At 41.3% G+C, this 20,097-nt stretch overlaps 1 protein-coding gene across 3 annotated transcripts in view; it reads left to right on the top strand.

Annotated features, from left to right (window-relative positions):
• The window catches only part of IKZF2 (IKAROS family zinc finger 2), a 159,263-nt gene that overhangs the window by 21,608 nt on the left and 117,558 nt on the right, over positions 1 to 20,097 (top strand). For all 3 annotated transcript variants that reach the window (XM_082261945.1, XM_082261944.1, XM_082261943.1), the window contains exon 3: positions 12,630 to 12,734. In XM_082261945.1, coding sequence (XP_082118071.1) covers positions 12,630 to 12,734 — 105 coding nt within the window. The remainder of the gene's footprint in view (positions 1 to 12,629; positions 12,735 to 20,097) is intronic.

Here is a 20,097-nt window from a genome sequence, read left to right as displayed (position 1 = left end):
AACAATGTGTACATGTGCAGTTGCATTGTCTTGAAATGCTACATGGATGCATTTTATTGTAACACACATTAACGCAATACATCTAAAGTGGGGGGGGGGGGGGGACTTTTTTTTTATTTTGAGCCATCCAGGGAACTGTGAATGATGCAAAATGCTTATCAACGGCCGAACATTAAAATGCATGTCAACAAGCGTTGCTGCATGTGCATTTTCAATGTGTTATGGCGCATTTTTATGTGCAGTATGGTGGGAAAGGACCCTTATGCCTTGTACACACGCAACGATTATCGGCCGACCGATCGGCCTTCTTTTGTCCAAGTTGTGTTTTGTTGGTTGGAATGTGCCTAGACTGCACACGAATTTTCTTGGCCAACAAAATTCTACTTCAGAAGTGATGTCGTGCTGGTTTACTTTCCGTGTGTTTTTTCTTCTCTGAGCATGCCTAGTCTTGCTCATCAGATTTTTGTCTGCCGAAATCTATATTGACTGACCGAAAATCGGCCGTTGTGTTGACAGCCAACAAAAATTTTATAGCCTGCACACGAGATTTTATTCGGCCAAAAAATCGGAGTCGGTTGTCGAAAGCATCATACTAACAAGCCGAAAATCAGCCGATCGGACGTTGGGTAAAAATTCACGGCCAACTATCGACGCGTGTGTACGGGGCTTTAGGCTTGGTCACCCCGTGTCCAGTGACCTGCACTTTTCTGCACACAGTAAACAGAGGTGCCTGCAAAAGCACATAGAAAATGCATTAATGCATAAAATCCAATTGTTTTGTGCAGTATGGTGTGAAAGGATACAATGATGGCACACTAAATGGTACAGAAAGTTTGGAGTTGAAGTGATACCCTATATTGGCTTTCGGGATGACTGAAGTTCCCCAACAAAGGGGTATTATTTAATCTCTTAACTTTTTGCATTAATCCATGGCTATCACACAGTACAATTAACATGGCGCAAATACTTAAGACATTAATTAGATAAATTCTTATGTTTTGGACTTAACCTTTGATCGGTTATAGCATGGAGCCGTGCAGAGTTATAGCTGCAAAAATGTAGCGATTTAAATGAAGATCTTATATGTTAAGTCCAATTAAAACCAAGACCACAAATAATGAAAATGAAAAGGAAGGAAGGAGTGCCAATGTGAAGATTTTGCAGTCAGTGTATTTTGATAAGATCAGGCCTTTGCATTTCTTTACAAGTCAGCATTATTGCAGTGGTACACCACCAAACTATTCCCATTGCCTTTTGTAACCACTGTATAGAGCAGCGATCAGCGTAAGGCTATATAGAGGCCAACGTGCTAGTGTTTTAGTCTTTTCTATACTGCTTTTAAGAGAAACCTCAAACTTGTTTCTACCTTGGTACGTGGGTTAATGTGAGAATTTAATTGGCAGATTGCAGGCCAATGCACTAAACAGCAGGATCCCCCCAATGCACTTAACACATTGGTGGGAACATGCTTTATGGAAAACAGCTGAAGTATTGCGTTAGTCTGTTCCATGTTTTTTTTTTTTTTTTTAACCACACATAATAGAAATTGCACCAAAAACTGGTGTACAGCTGTTTTAGCAATCCTGTTTTTGGTGAAAACTTTCCAGTGATGGGGCTACTGACCTTTTGGCAATTCACCCATTTGGAGTGAGATGTACCTCTCTCGCTGTTCCCTCAATAGCGAGTGGATTCTGCAGCATTTTGGGCCAGCGAAAGAGCGACTCCCTAAGGGCAAGTGAAGGCCTCCCCTCTGTTCATCTGCTGCTGGTGGCACAAAAATCACCCCTCTTTTTATGGCCCCTACTGTCCTACAATATTTTAGCATTTACTCCCATCTGCCTTGCCTTGAATGACAGTTATAACTTTAAAAGGGTATATTAAAAAAATATATTCTATATTTTATGCTGCCCTAATATTCTAGATTATTTGCCTAAATGAATCCTTCGTAGTCTAGCATGTTCCATTCATTCCACTATTTAACTGACTTGAAATTAATTTTGTACTTTCTATTTTTTTTGTGTTCATATAAAAGAACTGGGTGTTGTCTTACCCATTTGGTTCCATGCTACAGTTTGTTTTATGTAGTTTATATATTTTATATACAAAAAGAAGAAACCTAGCCAAAGTTTAAGGCTGTACCAAATCAATTTGGTCATGTTATTCATAAACTATCAAATTTCACATCTAGGAACATCCATATTTAAATAGTTACCATGTGTGGGTCCCAAAGTAGACTGGGGTACATGAGTAAACCGTTATTCTGAATTATCCGTTTTGATTCCATCTATCAGATCGTTCTAATGTTGGCTAGGCAAATTCTAATCTTCAGTCAATTTCAATTCGGGTTTTCATCGCACTTTAAGATACTGCCATCAGCAGTTTCATGTTTTCAATGGAAACTGATCATGGTAGGTTGCCCTAATCTGTTCTTTAATTTTTTTTTTGAAGCTGTTTGAAATCAATTTAAAATAGCTATGTTTAAGTGTAAGACACATTTACCCAGTACCTCCCAAAGCAGTCTTGCTCAACCATTTTACTGCAGAGGAACTCTTGAAATTATCTGTTCTCGGTGAACCCTTGCAAAAACCAGTTCATTAGGGGGCCAGTGGGAAAAAATGTCCCTATTGCAGTGATGGTCACAATGCCACCTTTTCTGATAGCTTTAGATTCAGGCAGCTGGCTCTGCTAAATTGCATTGACCCTAGAACTATGCATGCACCGTCCTATGAGAGATGAATCAACCACAGCTCAAGGAACGCCTAGCAACTTCTAGAGGAACCCTAGTTGAAAATGGTTGCTGTAGAATGTGTTGTCTAAGGTACAGTATTTCACCCTACTTACCTTGAACATAGTGTTTTTGCCAGATCGTTAATGGCTATGGTCTACAGAGGATATGACCTTTTTTTTTTTTTCTTTGAATTAGGGAGGCATTGCATCCTGGTCTTGGCGATTGAGCTTACATTAGACAGTTCAAGCTAGGAGTAATTTATCACGTACTTTGTACTGCAGTGCTGTTTAACTGTGCCACATACAGCATATCTAATCCTAGGTGCTAACTGGCTATCTATCACTTGACACAGTAGAATATAGATGTGGACTAGGAAAGTGCTAGATAGAACCCCTGTGGCACTTAAAACACTTGACAGATAAAGGGCTATTCCTGCATGTCAAATTCAATATACTATTTTGAAAGTCTGTACTAAGTCTTTTACAAAACAAATAAGCTAAGTCCCCATTCACACTAGCGCGACTTGTCAGGCGACTTGGTCGCCTGCCATTGATTAGCACAGGACCCATTCTAATAGGAGCGACACAAGTCGCTCCGACTTAGAAAAAGGGTCCTGTACTACTTTGGGGTGACCTGCATTGACTTCAATGATGTGAAGTCTGTGCATGTCGTGCCGAGGTCGCGGTGCACGCTGTGCACTGCGACTTCACAGGTCGCCCCAGCAAGTAGCGTTGCCCCTGTGTGAACGGGGTCTAAATTATCATTTGTATTTATAATAAATTATCATGTGAAAGAAATGGTAAACTTTTTTAAAACTGGCTATAAACACAAGAAGTCGATTTGGACATGGAAGCACAACTTGACCACTTTTTGGCATCTCTTTGCCAAATGTATTCCATACGGTAATGATGAAAATAATGTAACTGAAAATTACAATAGTGCGCTAATTACTAAATAATCAAACAAACAAAATTGTCCGTGAATAACTAAATTGATTGAAGAGGAGTCTATTCCATCTGGAAAAAAGGTGTTCCCAAACAAGTACGTGCTGAACGAACTCTTGTGAAGTGATAGGTGAATTAACCTCTTACCAAACAAAAATCCAATGGAGCATGATATAGTGCAATAACTGTGTATGGAAGTGACACCCAGTGATATGAATGGACCCTTACCACATAGGAGAGAAAACAAAGCATATGCTGTAGAACCAGGGAATCCAAACAAACGGCCACACTAGATGAAAAATCCAGAGGGAGGGATGGATGGATGGACGGATGCAGCTTCCCAAGATCTTTATGGGCTTCCACGGGTAGAGGTGCCAGCAGGAGGACCACAATAGAAAAAAGGAAGGGACTGATGGTGCATTACCCACGATATTTTTTAATAAAATGACAAAACACTTACAAGCATCCTGTATATTTACAGCGATATGCCCAAAAAGAGTCGCGGTCGCCTGCAGTGCCATCCGGGACCAATAGCAGGGCGGCTTGCTCCCTCCGACGGCGTTTCCACTGAATAGTCGGCTTCTGGGACTGGAGCTCCAGTCTGTAAACATACAGGATGCTTGTAAGTGTTTTCTTGTCATTTTATTAAAAAATATCGTGGGTAATGCACCATCAGTCCCTTCCTTTTTTCTATCGTGGTCCTCCTGCTGGCACCTCTACCCATGGAAGCCCATAAAGATCTTGGGAAGCTGCATCTGTCCATCCATCCATCCCTCTGGATTTTTCATCTAGTGTGGCCGTTTGTTTGGATTCCCTGGTTCCACAGCATATGCTTCGTTTTCTCTCCTATGTGGTAAGGGTCCATTCATATCACTGGATGTCACTTCCATACACAGTTATTGCACTATATCATGCTCCATTGGATTTTTGTTTGGTAAGAGGTTAATTCACCTATCACTTCACAAGAGTTCGTTCAGCACGTACTTGTTTGGGAACACCTTTTTTCCAGATGGAATAGACTCCTCTTCAATCAATTTAGTTATTCACTGACAATTTTGTTTGTTTGATTATTTAGTAATTAGCGCACTATTGTAATTTTCAGTTACATATTTTCACATTATTCATCTATTTTTCACAGTGCTGCTTTTACACGTTTGTATTGGTTCGCGCACCTTTTTTCATTTTTATACGGTAATGATGACCGCAGATGACTGTTCATGCTTCACTTTTGGAGAGAGGGTTGTCGGAGGTTGAGTGCAAATGCTCTTGGCATCAGCTTATCTGGGGAATTGCAGTAGTGCTTACTTGGGTTTAAGAACTCATCCAACAGCTATCGCTCCATAGAGGCCCTTACTGGCAGGGTCTTCTAGTACCATATATACCTTGCTTGTTCAGCAACAGTTGGATAAACATGCACATTTGTATTGTCGGAGTATGAAGGTTTAGGTACAGAACAGAAGCTAGGTGTTTTTTTTTTTTTTTTTTACTTGGCAGAACAATATTGATTCCCATGTTTATTCTATCTGGTATAATTGGTTCTTCCTCCCAAGATGAGCTGGACACCTACTGTATGCAGAGAGCATAAACTACCCATCTTACATCTTTCCAAATGTATCCTGTGATACTCATGTTAGTCAAGTACATCTAACTCTACTAGTGTGTCCAATACTGCCTACTGTCTTCCTAGAATGCCAATGCGGCTGTCCAATGGTGTCTCCATTGCTCCTCCAGTGGAGTGGAAATGCCATAAACTGATTGTAATTTGGCTGGTTCAGCAGGAACCTTCCTAATAATAATTAGTGTCTGGCTGTTTCCACTCGGCAGAAGTTAATTGTTTAATTTTTGTTTTTTTGTGAAACGTTTTTTTGGTCAGCAGCTGTAGCCGCTGATCAGTGTATTCTGACACCTGTGGCTGCCGCTGTCCTAAAACCATGTCCTGGTGGTGGTGGGGAATTGTTCCATTTACCTCATTTGCGTGTTTTTTTTTTTTTTTTTTTTTTATTCCATTTGCTGCCTGGGTTTAATCCGGTTTCAAAACCATTCTATACCCAAACTTTTCTTTTTAGTTTGGGACAGAATGAGGAAAACTAAAACTTCTGTCAAATTTTACTGCTATTCGGGACTTAGGTTGACATCCTTTCACTTTCTGGTCTGGTGACAACTTTTTTTCCAGTCAGGAAGCAAGGGAAAATGTGCAACAAGGAAACGTACAATAAAAAGCTGACAGAGGACCTAGCATTCTGCTACTTACATTTTTACTTCCCATTTGTGTGAAATTTCCACTTCCTGTTCAAGGGGCAAACATTTTACTAGACAGGAATTGAAGGAATCTCTTCTACAGCAGCAAATCCTGACCACCACTCTATCCAAAACCAAAAAAAAAATAGTGGTAGCTATAAATTCTTAAACTAAATCACAAACTTTGAGGACCTGTAAGTAGGGAATGATCAGAACTGTTGATCATCATCCTTATTCAAGGTCTGTGCTTCCGATAACATTGAAGACAATGCTGAGTCCAAAATACATTTTAATTGTCGGTCATATACTATAACAGCCAAGGCCTTAGCCTTCATCAGGGCTACAAGAAAAAGCCTAGTCCGAAAAATAAAAAAATGTATGTCTAGACTTAATTTAGGCATAACTTTTTATCAATCTGACGGCTTAGGTTTGTTCTTGTATCCTTGATGGAGGAGGAATGATGTCCCCCTCCTGCCCCAAATGCATTGGCTGATTTTATTTGACTTATTTACTAACAAATAGTTATTTTGGACTTTTTCATTTGGTTTGGTCTGGCTATATTTTCTGTACTTTTTTGGTTTGAGTCACTGTTCGGTTCCAATTGAGGGAAGCCTGCCTTGCTTTATGGAAGACTTCTCACCAGAGCTACTGATCTTGCTGTAAATTTGACTCCACTTACAAGTTTGAAAGTCCCCAATGCCTCTTTAGATATGTTGTTTGGATGCACGTGACAGCCAAGTGACTAGCATTGTCAGCCTCTATATTTATTCTGTACAGTTATCCTTGAACATTTAATACAGGCATACCCCGTTTTTAAGTACACTCACTTTACGTACACTCGTGAGTACGGGCACAGCCTGGTCAGCTTGGCATGGTACTATTCCTGGTTTTTAACATTGGCGTCTATGGGAAATCTTGGTCAGTTTGACATGGCACTGCTCCCAAACCAAAAGTGACAGGGATACCAAACTTGGGAAGAACCGAGAGGGGACCCAGGACTACAACATATATCCTATTTGTGGCCGGCCAGCTTGCCTAGATAATCTACCATGTCATAGTCCTGGATCCCCTTAACATGCTCCCCTAACTTGGTGCCCTTGTCACTTATGGTTTGGGAGCAGTGCCATGTCAAGCTGACCAAGATTTCCTATGGAGCTAGTGTATTTACATGGATTGAGAAATGAAAAAAGGTATTGCTTCACTTTAGGTACATTTTCGTTTTACATACATGCTCTGGTCCCATTGTTTACTTAAAAGTGGAGTATACCTGTATTTTTTATTCTCTGTCCAGCAAGGGTTTCACTGGCAAAGACCTACTGTATTGTTTTCTTTTAGAAGAGATGTTACTTAGAAGTTCTATCATTATTTCAATATTTAATTACCGATGAATCACCACAAGAATGTATACAGCATAGTTGCGTTGGTTTTTCTCTAAATTTTAAGTTGGTTGCTTTAAAAGTTCTTACAGATAATAATTCTTAACTGAGAGAAGTCATAAAAATCCCTAAGCGATGGAATGCCCTTCTAGCTGGGAATTGCATCCACAGGAAAGAACATGTTAAGACTCTGGGAGAAAACATTCTGTAAGGAGGAGAGGGATCCTGTTGCAGAGATATTCCTCAGGAGCTTGTTTTTGGAAGGCATCTTGGAGATTTATCTCTGAAAAGATTGCCAAGGTCCTCTTCTCCTTGTTTATTCATATATCATGGAACAGAGTACTGACAAAACCCTGTAGGCTACTATACTACTCCTTAAAGATTCTCCCCTAAAAAGGAAAAAGTTTCCACATCTACATGAAAACCAAGATATTGAACTTGACCATGTTGACTATTGTGTGTTAAAAACTATTGCTTCCCCACCGTGCCACATCACTGGAAGGCGTGTGTTGTATTAAAATCTTGTTTTATGTAAAAATATATAATTATTCATTTCCTTACTATACTAGGCATGGGCAACCTGCCGGACTGGTATCTCAAAGAGGCGGCACATTCCAGCATGTTTTAAACTTTGCATTTTCAGTGGATAGCTTCAAGTTGCCTAAATTTGCCCTTTAACTTGAACAAGTGTCGAGGGTAGAGAAGGTAGCCATAAATGATTTTCCAAATTTTTGAATCACATCTGGGGCCTACTGTAATACCTGGTTGCTTCCATACTTACTGGTTACCAAGGCCATGCAACAAAGGATAGCTGTGTCAGATCAAGAAAAGCTCACAATACTAGTTATTGGTAATTAAAGGTACCACATCCCAATTTTTATATCAAGAGCAAAATTGGACAGAGATGGGGCATATGTCGGGACTTTTAACGGTACGTCTTGAGACCAATACTTATAGTATCACACTGGTACAAGAAAATTCTATTAAAAGCATTTCTTTAATGTACACAATATCATAAAAAATATTTTTTATGATCTTGTGTACATTAAAGAAATGCTTTTAATAGAATTTTCTTGTACCAGTGTGATACTATAAGTATTGGTCTCAAGACGTACCGTTAAAAGTCCCGACATATGCCCCATCTCTGTCCAATTTTGCAAAGGATAGCTGTGGAAGAGTTAGGTTTGACAATACTGTAGTTCAGCCTTTTTTTAACCAGGGTGTCTTAAGGTTTCTTCAGGGGTGCCTTGGCAAAATACCTAAAAAAGTAATCAAAAATTGTATACAAGCCAGCAGGTGGATGAAGCCTGCCTTTTAGTTACACAAAATCCACAGGTTTTCCTTATGCACCATTACGACTTTCTGGCATCCTAACAACCAATGATGTAACCAGTTAATAAAGAGGATGTCTGTTGCCTCCACACCATCCTTGTTTGATTATCCCATGTCCCTCTCCCTCAGCACTGGGGTGACAGCTGATGGAGAGAAATTGAGGGAGAAGAGAAACATTGGAATACTAGTCAGTACCAGTGTGCAAAAGTGTATTTGCTTTGGAAGAGAAAATCCCCTGCAACGTTGAGTGTCCTACACGTAGATGTTGCTGCATTGTGTAAAGCTTTTAGAATGTTTGGGGTGCCTCGAGGCTGCCCATAATTTAAAGGGTTCCTTGAGATTGCCTGCCTATAATTTAAAGGGTGCCTTGACTGAAAAAAGGTTGAGAAACACTGCTGTAGTTATTTGGCATCTCAAAACCTCATGCTTGACCCCATATTTCTTTACAACCTAACTTCTTTGCAGTGCTCATATATAGATAATAGTTTAGGGACAGTAGAGGTTAGCGTTGATCTAAAAGGGATGAGCAAAGGTTACTTATTACTTAGGTGTCCTTTTATGAAACGGAGATGAGCAGTGATCCTGCTGATCACAGCTCATTTCCGATCATTCTCAGTTTATGAAACAGAAATGATCGCAGGAGAACATGTTCTCCGCTGATCATCTCTTCACATGTGAATCTGTCATTGACAGACACAGAAATGGCCAGGCTATGAAGCTGCGATCCCCGCACTTCACTGGCGATCTGGGTCAGAATTCACACTCCTGGGTTCACCAGCCTGGAGCTTGTGAAGCGGGGAGTGAAGACAGAATCGGGGGAGAACTGAGGGGGAAAAAGGAAGATTATTGACTTCCTTCTTCCTCGTTCAGACCCCCCAACACAGTAATCATGTCCCCCTGCCATATTTATGTATATATATACATGTATATATATACACACATACACGTAGATATCTATTTAATGTGTATATATATATATATATATATATATATATATATATATATATATATACAATGTATGTGTGTGTGTATTCAGTGTATATATATATATATATTTATGTAAGGGGACTATTATTTATAACCTCCTGTACTCAGCAGTGATAATTTATCTCTGCTTGTTAAAGCGCGCGAGGGATTTTCATACTACTGTAATCTCGCTTTGTCTCACGAGATTACAGATGCTCCATTGACTTCTACACAGATCTCCGAGAAAACTGTTCTCCTCTGATCACCCTGGGTGAACTGAAGTTCTCCGATTCATAAAATGGGTGCCAGATGTGATCATTTTCCCCGGAGAACTGTAGAGAAGCCAACGGAGAAAAAAATTCACCCGTTCATAAAAGGACACCTTAAAGTGTATCTGAATCCAAATCGTCAAACCCCCCCTCCTAAAAGAACAAGGTTGTACTTTTCTTTACTTGTGTCCAGTATGATAAAATAAAAAAAAATTAAAATGGGTAATGCTTACTTAAAGAGGTTGTAAACTCATATTTTTTTTTTTTTTTTTTTACACCCTGCAAGAGAAAGACATAATGAGCTAGTATGCATCGCATACTAGCTCATTATGCAATACTTGCCTTAGAACGAGCCCCCGCCGTGCCGCTCACTCACCTCTGACGGGCGACATGTCCAGTCGTCTGTCTTCCGGGATCGTGGCATCCGGCCATCTGATTGGCCGGAGCCGCGGTGACGTCACTCCCGCGCACGCGCGCGGGAGCCGACAGTCACGGCACGGGACTCTGAAGGAACGGCACGATCGGCCGTTCCTTCAGAGCGCATGCGCCAGTGACGTCACTGGCGGCATGTAAGGTAAATATCTCCTAAACGGTACATGTTTAGGAGATATTTACAGTACCTATAGGTAAGCCTTATCATAGGCTTACCTATAGGTACAAGTTGTAGAGGAGGGTTTACTTCCTCTTTAATATTTGTAACATTGTATTTCAAGGGACCTTTTTTTTTTTTTTTTTTGATCTATGCAAATTTTTCAAAGGTTCTATCTAGAAGTGATTGTCCACTTACAAAGTAATGAGGAAGCCTCAACTGCACTCCTGATCACCAAAGAACTGCATATAATAACACTGATTTACTATAGGAGCAAAGCATGTTTATGTTCCCAAAAATCTATTTTTGTTTATCCTCGTATAGAATATCAAATCCTCTTTAAGACCCCATTCACACTACCGCGACTTGACAAGCGGCGGTCCATTGTGTGCTACGGGAACCGTTCTAATATGATTGACTCAAGTCGCTCCGACTTAGAAAAAGGTTCCTGTACTACTTCGGGGCGACTTGCATAGACATTCATTATATGAAGTCCGTGCAGGTCGCGCCTAACTCACGGTGCACACGACTTCACAGGTCGCCCCCGAAGTCGTGCCGCGTTAGTGTGAATCGGCACTAAAGCTTAACTCTGGGCAAAAATTTTTTTTTTTCCATGCAGTGGGGCCGTGCGTGAGTTTGCTGCACTTTTCTTTTTTTCTAGTGGTGAGCACAAAGTTCATTCACGCACCTGTTCCGCTGATCCTCTGGAAAACCATGATTTCCCCCCCCCCCCCTTGTATTCGTTTTTCTTTTTTTACTTTTTTTTTTTTTTTTCCCTCTCTTTTCGCCTGGTGATCTGGCCAGTAACACACTCCTGTATTAGTGCCTCCACTCTGGATGAAGCAGAACAAGGGCACCTTTGGACAGCAGTATTGTCAGTCTGGGGGGAAGAGAGTGTTAGATGTACTAGCAGATTTAGATACACTAACAAATTGATGTCAAACTCCAGCTAACACTACTGTTTAAAAATCTTTTTTTTTTTTTTTTTTTTTTTTTTATGTTGGGATAAAGGTTTTACATAAAAGCTGATCATTGTAAGCACAGTGGTAAATGGTTTGGTTTGTTTTAAATCTGTAACTGATGCTTTTGGAAGAGAGCTTGTTCTTTTGAAAACCGACACTGTCTGGATCACCAAATGAAAATAGATGAAAGCCTAAAAAAGAAAACAAATGTAGCTATCAAACATAAGAATTAGTAACTTGCAATATAATGTTTGCTTTTGGGTTTAATACTGCTTTTAGGTATCAAAGGGCTACAGGTTGGGCAACTGTTCTAGAAAGACCACATTACATACCTTTAGTTATTTTTTGCATTATTACATTCAACATTTCAATCAAAATTTTTTTTTTTTTTCACGTGTCAGCTTGAAGTCCTTCTAATATTTTATATAAAATTAAAAGTTGAACCCAACAGGAACTAAAATAGAGACGTAATGGTATTTGTGGATCAGAACTGGATAGCAGAACTGCTTTCTAGGGCAAAATCAATGACTGTAGCTGGATCTATTTGGGGTTTGATCATAAAAAGTAAGCTATTTTGGATCATCCTGTTGACTTTACCTAAAGTGGCTTAAAATGCAAAGGCAAACATTTATTATATTGCAGCTTACCAGTTTTTCACTTTTACTTTTTTAGGCTTTCTTTCCTTTTATTTTCACCTGGTGATCTGGCCAGTAAGCCTGTTTTTTTTACCAGAACAAGCGGATGTCGCAGTTAGAGAGTTGAGACAAGCCATTTATCACTAGCAGGGGTGCTTACATTGTGCAGCATTTTATTCATTTATGTAATCTTTATCCAAAAGGAACAAACTGTTGCTTTAACTGCTTAAAATGTTTAGCCTGAATTTGTATTAAATGTGTTAGTGTATCTAAATCTGCTAGTCCATTGAACACTACTCTCTCCCTCCTGACTGACAATGCAGCTGTCTAAAGGTGTCCTTCATCCAGAGTGTAGGGACCCGAATACAGGACATGTGTTACTGGCAGGATCACCGGGGGGGGGGGTCCAAAATAAGAAATTACAAATCACATTCGGTGATTGCTAAGCTGAAATATAATACACTTTTGGTATTGGGTTTAAAACTGCATGAAGCTCAGTTCTGCTTTGTTCACTTTGCATTCCTTTTGTCGGACAGGCTCTTTGCCTAAAGGCAGATAAATTCTGACAGGGTTGTTTTTGCCTTTTCCAGGTGATAATGAGCTTGTGCCCGAGAGGGACCACTCCAACATGGCCATAGACCTGACCTCCTGCACACCTAATGGACAGCATTCCTCCCCGAATCACATGGCAAGCAGTAAGTCATGTCAGCTTTTCTTTGCAACGATTGTAAAATATATAATCACAAAAGCATAACGTGTACAGCATTTTCATTATTTTTTATTTTTCAGTTTTAACAAGCCATATACTTTTTGCTACTTTATTGGTTTTACTCTGTTACTAAGGCTCCTTTCACACTTGTGCGACTTGTCCTGCGACTTGGGACTGCAAAGTCTCATGACAAGTCGTATTTTATGATTTCCAATGAGTACGGTTTCAAGTCTCAATGACTTGAAAGTAGTCCCTGCACTACTTTGGGATGATTTTAATGCATTTTGAGGTCCATAGGCATTGCTTTAAGTCCAGTCAAAAAAAAAAAATCGCGTGACTTTTAGGTCACATAAGTGTGAAAGGGGCCTTAATGTTGTTTTACACAGATCCGCCAAATTGGCAAATCACAAAAAACTTTTGCATTGGTTTTGCTAATAAACACTGTTACTTATTGGCTGACATTGAGGTGTCTGTTCTAGGGGGCTCCAAAGAAGGAAAGCCACTTTACTGTCTTTCAAGCTTCAGGGGGGTCGGACTGTGGCCAGTGGGAGTAGAAAATGTCCCAGCATCAGTAGGAGTAAATGCTGCCCCGATAGTACCCCATCATTGGTCTTAGCAGGAGGAATAGTGCCCCATCATTGGTCTTAGCAGGAGGAATAGTGCCCCATCATTGGTCTTAGCAGGAGGAATAGTGCCCCATCATTGGTCTTAGCAGGAGGAATAGTGCCCCATTATTGGTCTTAGTAGGAGGAATAGTGCCCCATTATTGGTCTTAGCAGGAGGAATAGTACCCCATCATTGGTCTTAGCAGGAGGAATAGTGCCCCATCATTGGTCTTAGCAGGAGGAATAGTGCCCCATCATTGGTCTTAGTAGGAGGAATAGTGCCCCATCATTGGTCTTAGCAGGAGGAATAGTGCCCCATTATTGGTCTTAGTAGGAGGAATAGTGCCCCATTATTGGTCTTAGCAGGAGGAATAGTACCCCATCATTGGTCTTAGCAGGAGGAATAGTGCCCCATCATTGGTCTTAGCAGGAGGAATAGTGCCCCATCATTGGTCTTAGCAGGAGGAATAGTGCCCCATCATTGGTCTTAGCAGGAGGAATAGTGCCCCATCATTGGTCTTAGCAGGAGGAATAGTGCCCCATTATTGGTCTTAGCAGGAGGAATAGTGCCCCATCATTGGTCTTAGCAGGAGGAATAGTGCCCCATCATTGGTCTTAGCAGGAGGAATAGTGCCCCATTATTGGTCTTAGCAGGAGGAATAGTGCCCCATCATTGGTCTTAGCAGGAGGAATAGTGCCCCATCATTGGTCTTAGCAGGAGGAATAGTGCCCCATTATTGGTCTTAGTAGGAGGAATAGTGCCCCATTATTGGTCTTAGCAGGAGGAATAGTACCCCATCATTGGTCTTAGCAGGAGGAATAGTGCCCCATTATTGGTCTTAGTAGGAGGAATAGTGCCCCATTATTGGTCTTAGCAGGAGGAATAGTGCCCCATCATTGGTCTTAGCAGGAGGAATAGTGCCCCATCATTGGTCTTAGCAGGAGGAATAGTGCCCCATCATTGGTCTTAGCAGGAGGAATAGTGCCCCATTATTGGTCTTAGTAGGAGGAATAGTGCCCCATTATTGGTCTTAGCAGGAGGAATAGTGCCCCATCATTGGTCTTAGCAGGAGGAATAGTGCCCCATCATTGGTCTTAGCAGGAGGAATAGTGCCCCATCATTGGTCTTAGCAGGAGGAATAGTGCCCCATTATTGGTCTTAGTAGGAGGAATAGTGCCCCATCATTGGTCTTAGCAGGAGGAATAGTGCCCCATCATTGGTCTTAGCAGGAGGAATAGTGCCCCATCATTGGTCTTAGTAGGAGGAATAGTGCCCCATCATTGGTCTTAGTAGGAGGAATAGTGCCCCATCATTGGTCTTAGCAGGAGGAATAGTGCCCCATTATTGGTCTTAGTAGGAGGAATAGTGCCCCATCATTGGTCTTAGCAGGAGGAATAGTACCCCATCATTGGTCTTAGCAGGAGGAATAGTGCCCCATTATTGGTCTTGGCAGGAGGAATAGTGCCCCATTATTGGTCTTGGCAGGAGGAATAGTGCCCCATTATTGGTCTTGGCAGGAGGAATAGTGCCCCATTATTGGTCTTGGCAGGAGGAATAGTGCCCCATTATTGGTCTTGGCAGGAGGAATAGTGCCCCATTATTGGTCTTGGCAGGAGGAATAGTGCCATATCAATGTTCTCAGTGGGGGGAATTGTGCCTCATCATTGGTGTCAGTTGAAAGAATAGTGTCCCAGGGGCTGTACAAAGGTAAGCAAAGGGCCACATCTGGCCCCTGGGCTGCCGTATGGAGATCACTGGTCTATTGCATAGAGCCATTTCGGGTGGAGCTAAAACGGCTAATTGTAAGATATAAAATTCTGATTTATGATTAATAATAAAGTCTATGTCCAAAAAATAAAGTTGAAGTTTTCGATGGAACAGGATTAGGACCCCTATTGGTTTTTTGTGCTAGGGCTCTGTTACAGAGATTCCCTTTTTATTTACTGCCTTCGCAACAATGGTTATTTCTGAAAGGAAGTGAGTGAAAATGGGGATACAAACAGCAATTAAATGAAATGAAATTGGTTCTATCCTTCTCCTATTTACTCTTCTAAAGTAGCTGTTGGGCAACCGTTGTCAACAGGACAATACAGTAAGGGGCATATTTTCAAAGAAGTGATTCTGAGATTCACCAAACATTCGTTGACCTTAAATGACAGCAATTGATTCGCCATCAGTGAATGTCTAGTAAAAGCTAGATTCACTGCTTTACAAACCTACTTCTAAGTAAGGAAAATGTTTCTGATGGAGCCCAGATAGCCAAAAAATCCAAGAGGGGTTCTAATCCTTGCCTACTCTCCAAAGCAAAAAAAAATGTATCTGGTTACACAATTTGAATGTTTTTTCTTAAAATCTGATTCATTAGCCATGTGATACTTTTTTTTTTTTTTTTTTTTTTTTTTTTTAGTCCCCTTTCACACGGGCATCCAGAGATGTATAGTAACTAAGTATAACTACTTCACGACTGTACTTAAGTACCGAAAGGCGGTATCTGTACTTTCCTAGAGTAGAATTTTTTTCTCCTACTTCCACTTTTACTTCACTACATTTTTTTCAATGATTTCAATACTTCTACTCCGATTTTTTTTTTTTTTTTTTTTTGGTGCTGCATAGTTACTCAGAACAGTAGATGGCAGGTTTCATGAAGCTCAAAACATGTGTATTATCAGCGCATACGAAAATAAATGATACTGTATGTATAAATAAAAGCTGCATTTGAAATAATAAAAAACAATATGATGATCAAACTTTTGAATTCTTTCTTTAATAACTACATAACACAGTACTGGTACTTTTACTTTCAGTACTTGAGTAGCAAAATTTTTAAAAAAACTACTTGCAATACTTAAGTACAAAAAATGTTGAATACTTTAGTACTTCTACTCAAGTCACTTTTTGATCGAGCACTTGTACTTTTACTCAAGTATGGGTTTCGAGTACTTTATACAACTCTGCGGGCATCATTAATTCTGTCACGTTTTTGCTAAAAAAAAAATAAAAAAATCAGTTTTTTTTTTTTCATCCATTTACATCAGTTTTTCATCAATATATATTATTATTATTTTTTTTTTTTTTCTGTCCGCTTCAGTTTTTTATTTTTAAATAGAACAAAAATGCAGACTTGATATTTATTTATTTATTTTTTTATATTTTTTATAAATTACATGCATTGCTGTCTGATTTTCATTTGTCAACAGACAGATAAAAAACAGACAGACGAAACGCCCGTGTGAAAGGGGACTAAGTAAAATGAAAATTTTAAAATGCAAAATTTGTTTTGGCTAGAAAAAAAAAAAAAGATATGTAGGCTTCTTTTCAAAAATAGAGAAGCGCCATTTAGACAGATCAGACTCTTCGCTACACTAATTGGTCTGTTGGTTTCTCAACACATGTTTAGGGTTTCAGTATATGCAATTGCAAGATATTTAAACCCAATTGAGACCGCAATATAATGTGAAAATGTTAAAGGATAATTTCACCTTTTGGGAACATGTAACATGTTTTTAGGCAGAAACATGTAAAAAGGTTTCCCTATCGCTCATTGACAGACGTAGTCTTCTTGATTCTCAAGAGCTGGGTTATGTTGTCTCCGCAGGAGTAGGACTAGGCAGAAAGACAAAACGTTCTGGCTCCACCTTAGGGGCAGTCCCTGAGGGTATATCCTCCCTCTCTCTGCTACAGGGAATCAGTTTTTTTCTGTCTAGCAAAAATGCCGGACTGGGCGACACTTGTGGTCACCCCAGCCGGCCTACGAGCACGCGCAGACCATTGCATTGTGCTTGGTCGGCCGCGACACATTCAAGTAAGTATGCGGGGCCGGGCGACGGGCTGGATGTTGAGATCCAGTGGTCACCCCGGTTTCTGCCTATGAGCGCGTGCAGACCAGAGCTCCGCGCTGGGTCGGCCGCGACGGAGTCCCAGTGGAGGGACTGACCTTGCGAGTTAAGTCTCGCTTGGACGCCAGGAACCAGAGAGTCGAGGCGTCCGGAGTGGTCCACAACCCCCCACCCCGGTGGAGAGGGTATTGTGAAGAGAGGGTGCCTGTCGGTTTGGTATGGTGAGTAAACGTTCCCTTTTTTCTTTCCTCGTTATGAGGCAGTATGAATTATGGGCCCCTCCATATATGGTCAGTATATATCTGATACTAAAAAGTCCCCCTTGTAAATACAGCATGTGTTTGTGGGAAGTGGACTTGGTTTGAGAGCTAACACTCTACCCAGCAGACTGTAACATTACAGCAGACATAGGAGGTATAATCCTACCTTATTTGTAGTGTATCTCCTGTAGATCCATATATCGCCACTTAGCAGAGATGCAGGTGGATGTGCTGGGAAAACGATTTCGGCGGTCCGCCGCCATTTTGCCGTAGACCAAGTGCATGTATGTCCTCAGCCATGCGGCCATGTTTCGTGAGCCCAGCTACCTCGTGGAGAGCTGGGAACGCCGGAAGGCGTACACAGGGGGCGGAGCCACGTCCTTCTACCCGGGGAAAAAGCAACAGCTCCTTCCAGTCTGTAAAAGACAGACGCTGACTACTGTTGGTTGGACGCAGGGTGTCAGAACTGGCCGCATTATCTTGTCGTTCACCATATCTGGTGGTTCATAGAGATAAGGTGGTTCTTCGTCCGAATCCATCCTTCCTACCAAAAGTGGTTTCAGAATTTCATCTGAATGAAGAAATTGTGTTACCTTCCCTGTGTCCTAAGCCCAGTCATCCTCGGGAGTTTGCTTTACACTCCTTGGATGTGGTCCGGGCGATCAGGGTATACTTGAAAACGACAGACTCGTTTCGCAAGACGGATTCACTTTTTGTGATCCCGGATGGACCCAAAAAGGGGTTGCCTGCATCTGCCGCGACCATTTCCAGATGGATCAGACAGACGGTAGTACAGGCTTATTCTATTAAGGGTCGGGAGCCCCCGTTCCCTGTTAAGGCGCACTCCACTCGGGCGCTTAGTGCGTCATGGGCCTTTCGCCATCAGGCGTCAGTGGTCCAGGTGTGCAAGGCGGCTACCTGGTCGTCGTGTGCATACCTTTACAAAACATTATAAAGTTGATGTAATGGCATCGTCTGATGCCTCGTTTGGCCGCAAGGTTTTGCAGGCCGCAATTTGAGGAGACCAGTGGTCTACCTCGAGGGTTTTTTCCGTTGGAAATTTTTCTTTTAGTCTCATTCTTTGTTTATAATGAGCCTTTAAAACTTCTAGTTTGGCACCGGTTGGGCCCTCTAGATTGGATTTGATTTTGTCAATCCCACCCCTCATTTGTGGCACTGCTTCTGGATGTCCCAGCTCTTGAGAATCAAGAAGACTACGTCTGTCAATGAGCGATAGAGAAAAATGGATTTTTGTAAGATCTTACCCTAAAATCCTTTTCTCTTAAGCTCATTGACAGACGTAGTACCCGCCCCTCTATCATTGAGTTGGGTTGGGTTAAATTCTCTGTTACTGCTTTAGAACAGAACTGATTCCCTGTAGCAGAGAGAGGGAGGATATACCCTCAGGGACTGCCCCTAAGGTGGAGCCAGAACGTTTTGTCTTTCTGCCTAGTCCTACTCCTGCGGAGACAACATAACCCAGCTCTTGAGAATCAAGAAGACTACGTCTGTCAATGAGCTTAATAGAAAAGGATTTTACGGTAAGATCTTACAAAAATCCATTTTTTCCAATGCTCCAGATGCTGCCCAAGTCGTCGTTCCGTCCCCCCCTGGTGACTGTATCAGTATGAGGAGAAGTTCCCTATACTACTAGCTGTCACTTTTTTAAATCAGCGTGGGGCTTGGCGCACATGGCCATGTCCTTTATTCACCGCGGTACGGTAAGGTTCGGAATGGTACACCTTGATCAGGCTTGCGTTTCCACCGCCAACAGTTCCTCAGCTCAACAGTACCTCAGCAGTGTAGCTCCACCCTGTTGGTACGGTGCTGATGTGCTTGGTACCCCAACGAAGGGTCCCAAAAAAGTGGTACGGTTCAGACTTTGGGTACCATTCACAACTTTTGACAATGGAAACGGCAAAAATCGTGTACCGTACCGCTCAGTGGAAATGAGGCATTAGTGTGAATAAAACTACTCTGTGGAGCGCTGTGGTAATGCATTGATTCTTCCTATCCGTTTATCTGCTTGCTTGTACGGGCACACAGACACACTGACAGATCTGCAGGAGACTTGCATGGCACCAGACTTGCTTTGCAGAAAACGTGTATTCCTGGTTCTCAGACCCGCTATCAATCAGAAAATTCAGTCAATGAGAATTGATGCGTACCAACATAATGTTTGTGCTTGAATATGGAAAATCTTCCCTAACAAATAAGCTCACTCTTGGTGCATTCAGTGATCTATACTGTGATTATCTACAGCTTCCGTCATGATTCTGCTTGCAGTTATTGATCATTATTGAATAGCGATTTTCTCAAAATAGCAAGGTGTGACCAATTATATAGATGTAATTGGCTTTTAAAATGATGTTCCAGCAAGCCTATCTCATATCTTGTCCACTTTTTTCTGCTATGCCTTAGCTATATAGTCGGAGGATCTATAAGGAGGTGGCTTGTTTGGCTACCCTTTGCATGCACTATAGACACAAAACTAGCTAATTCGACTTCATACACACTGTATTCTGTTGACACTTTTTACTCCTATAGGAGTTTAGCAACCGCAAAATCACGGTAAAAAGCTGTGCTTTTGCATGCGCGTTTCCACATCTGGCATGAATACATTCGATTGGCCAGAATTTTGGGCTTT

Source organism: Pelophylax lessonae (assembly GCF_965119305.1).
Source record: "Pelophylax lessonae genome assembly, chromosome: 6".
In the NCBI taxonomy this organism is placed as follows: domain Eukaryota; kingdom Metazoa; phylum Chordata; class Amphibia; order Anura; family Ranidae; genus Pelophylax; species Pelophylax lessonae.
This window is presented reverse-complemented; position numbering and strand designations above follow the sequence as displayed.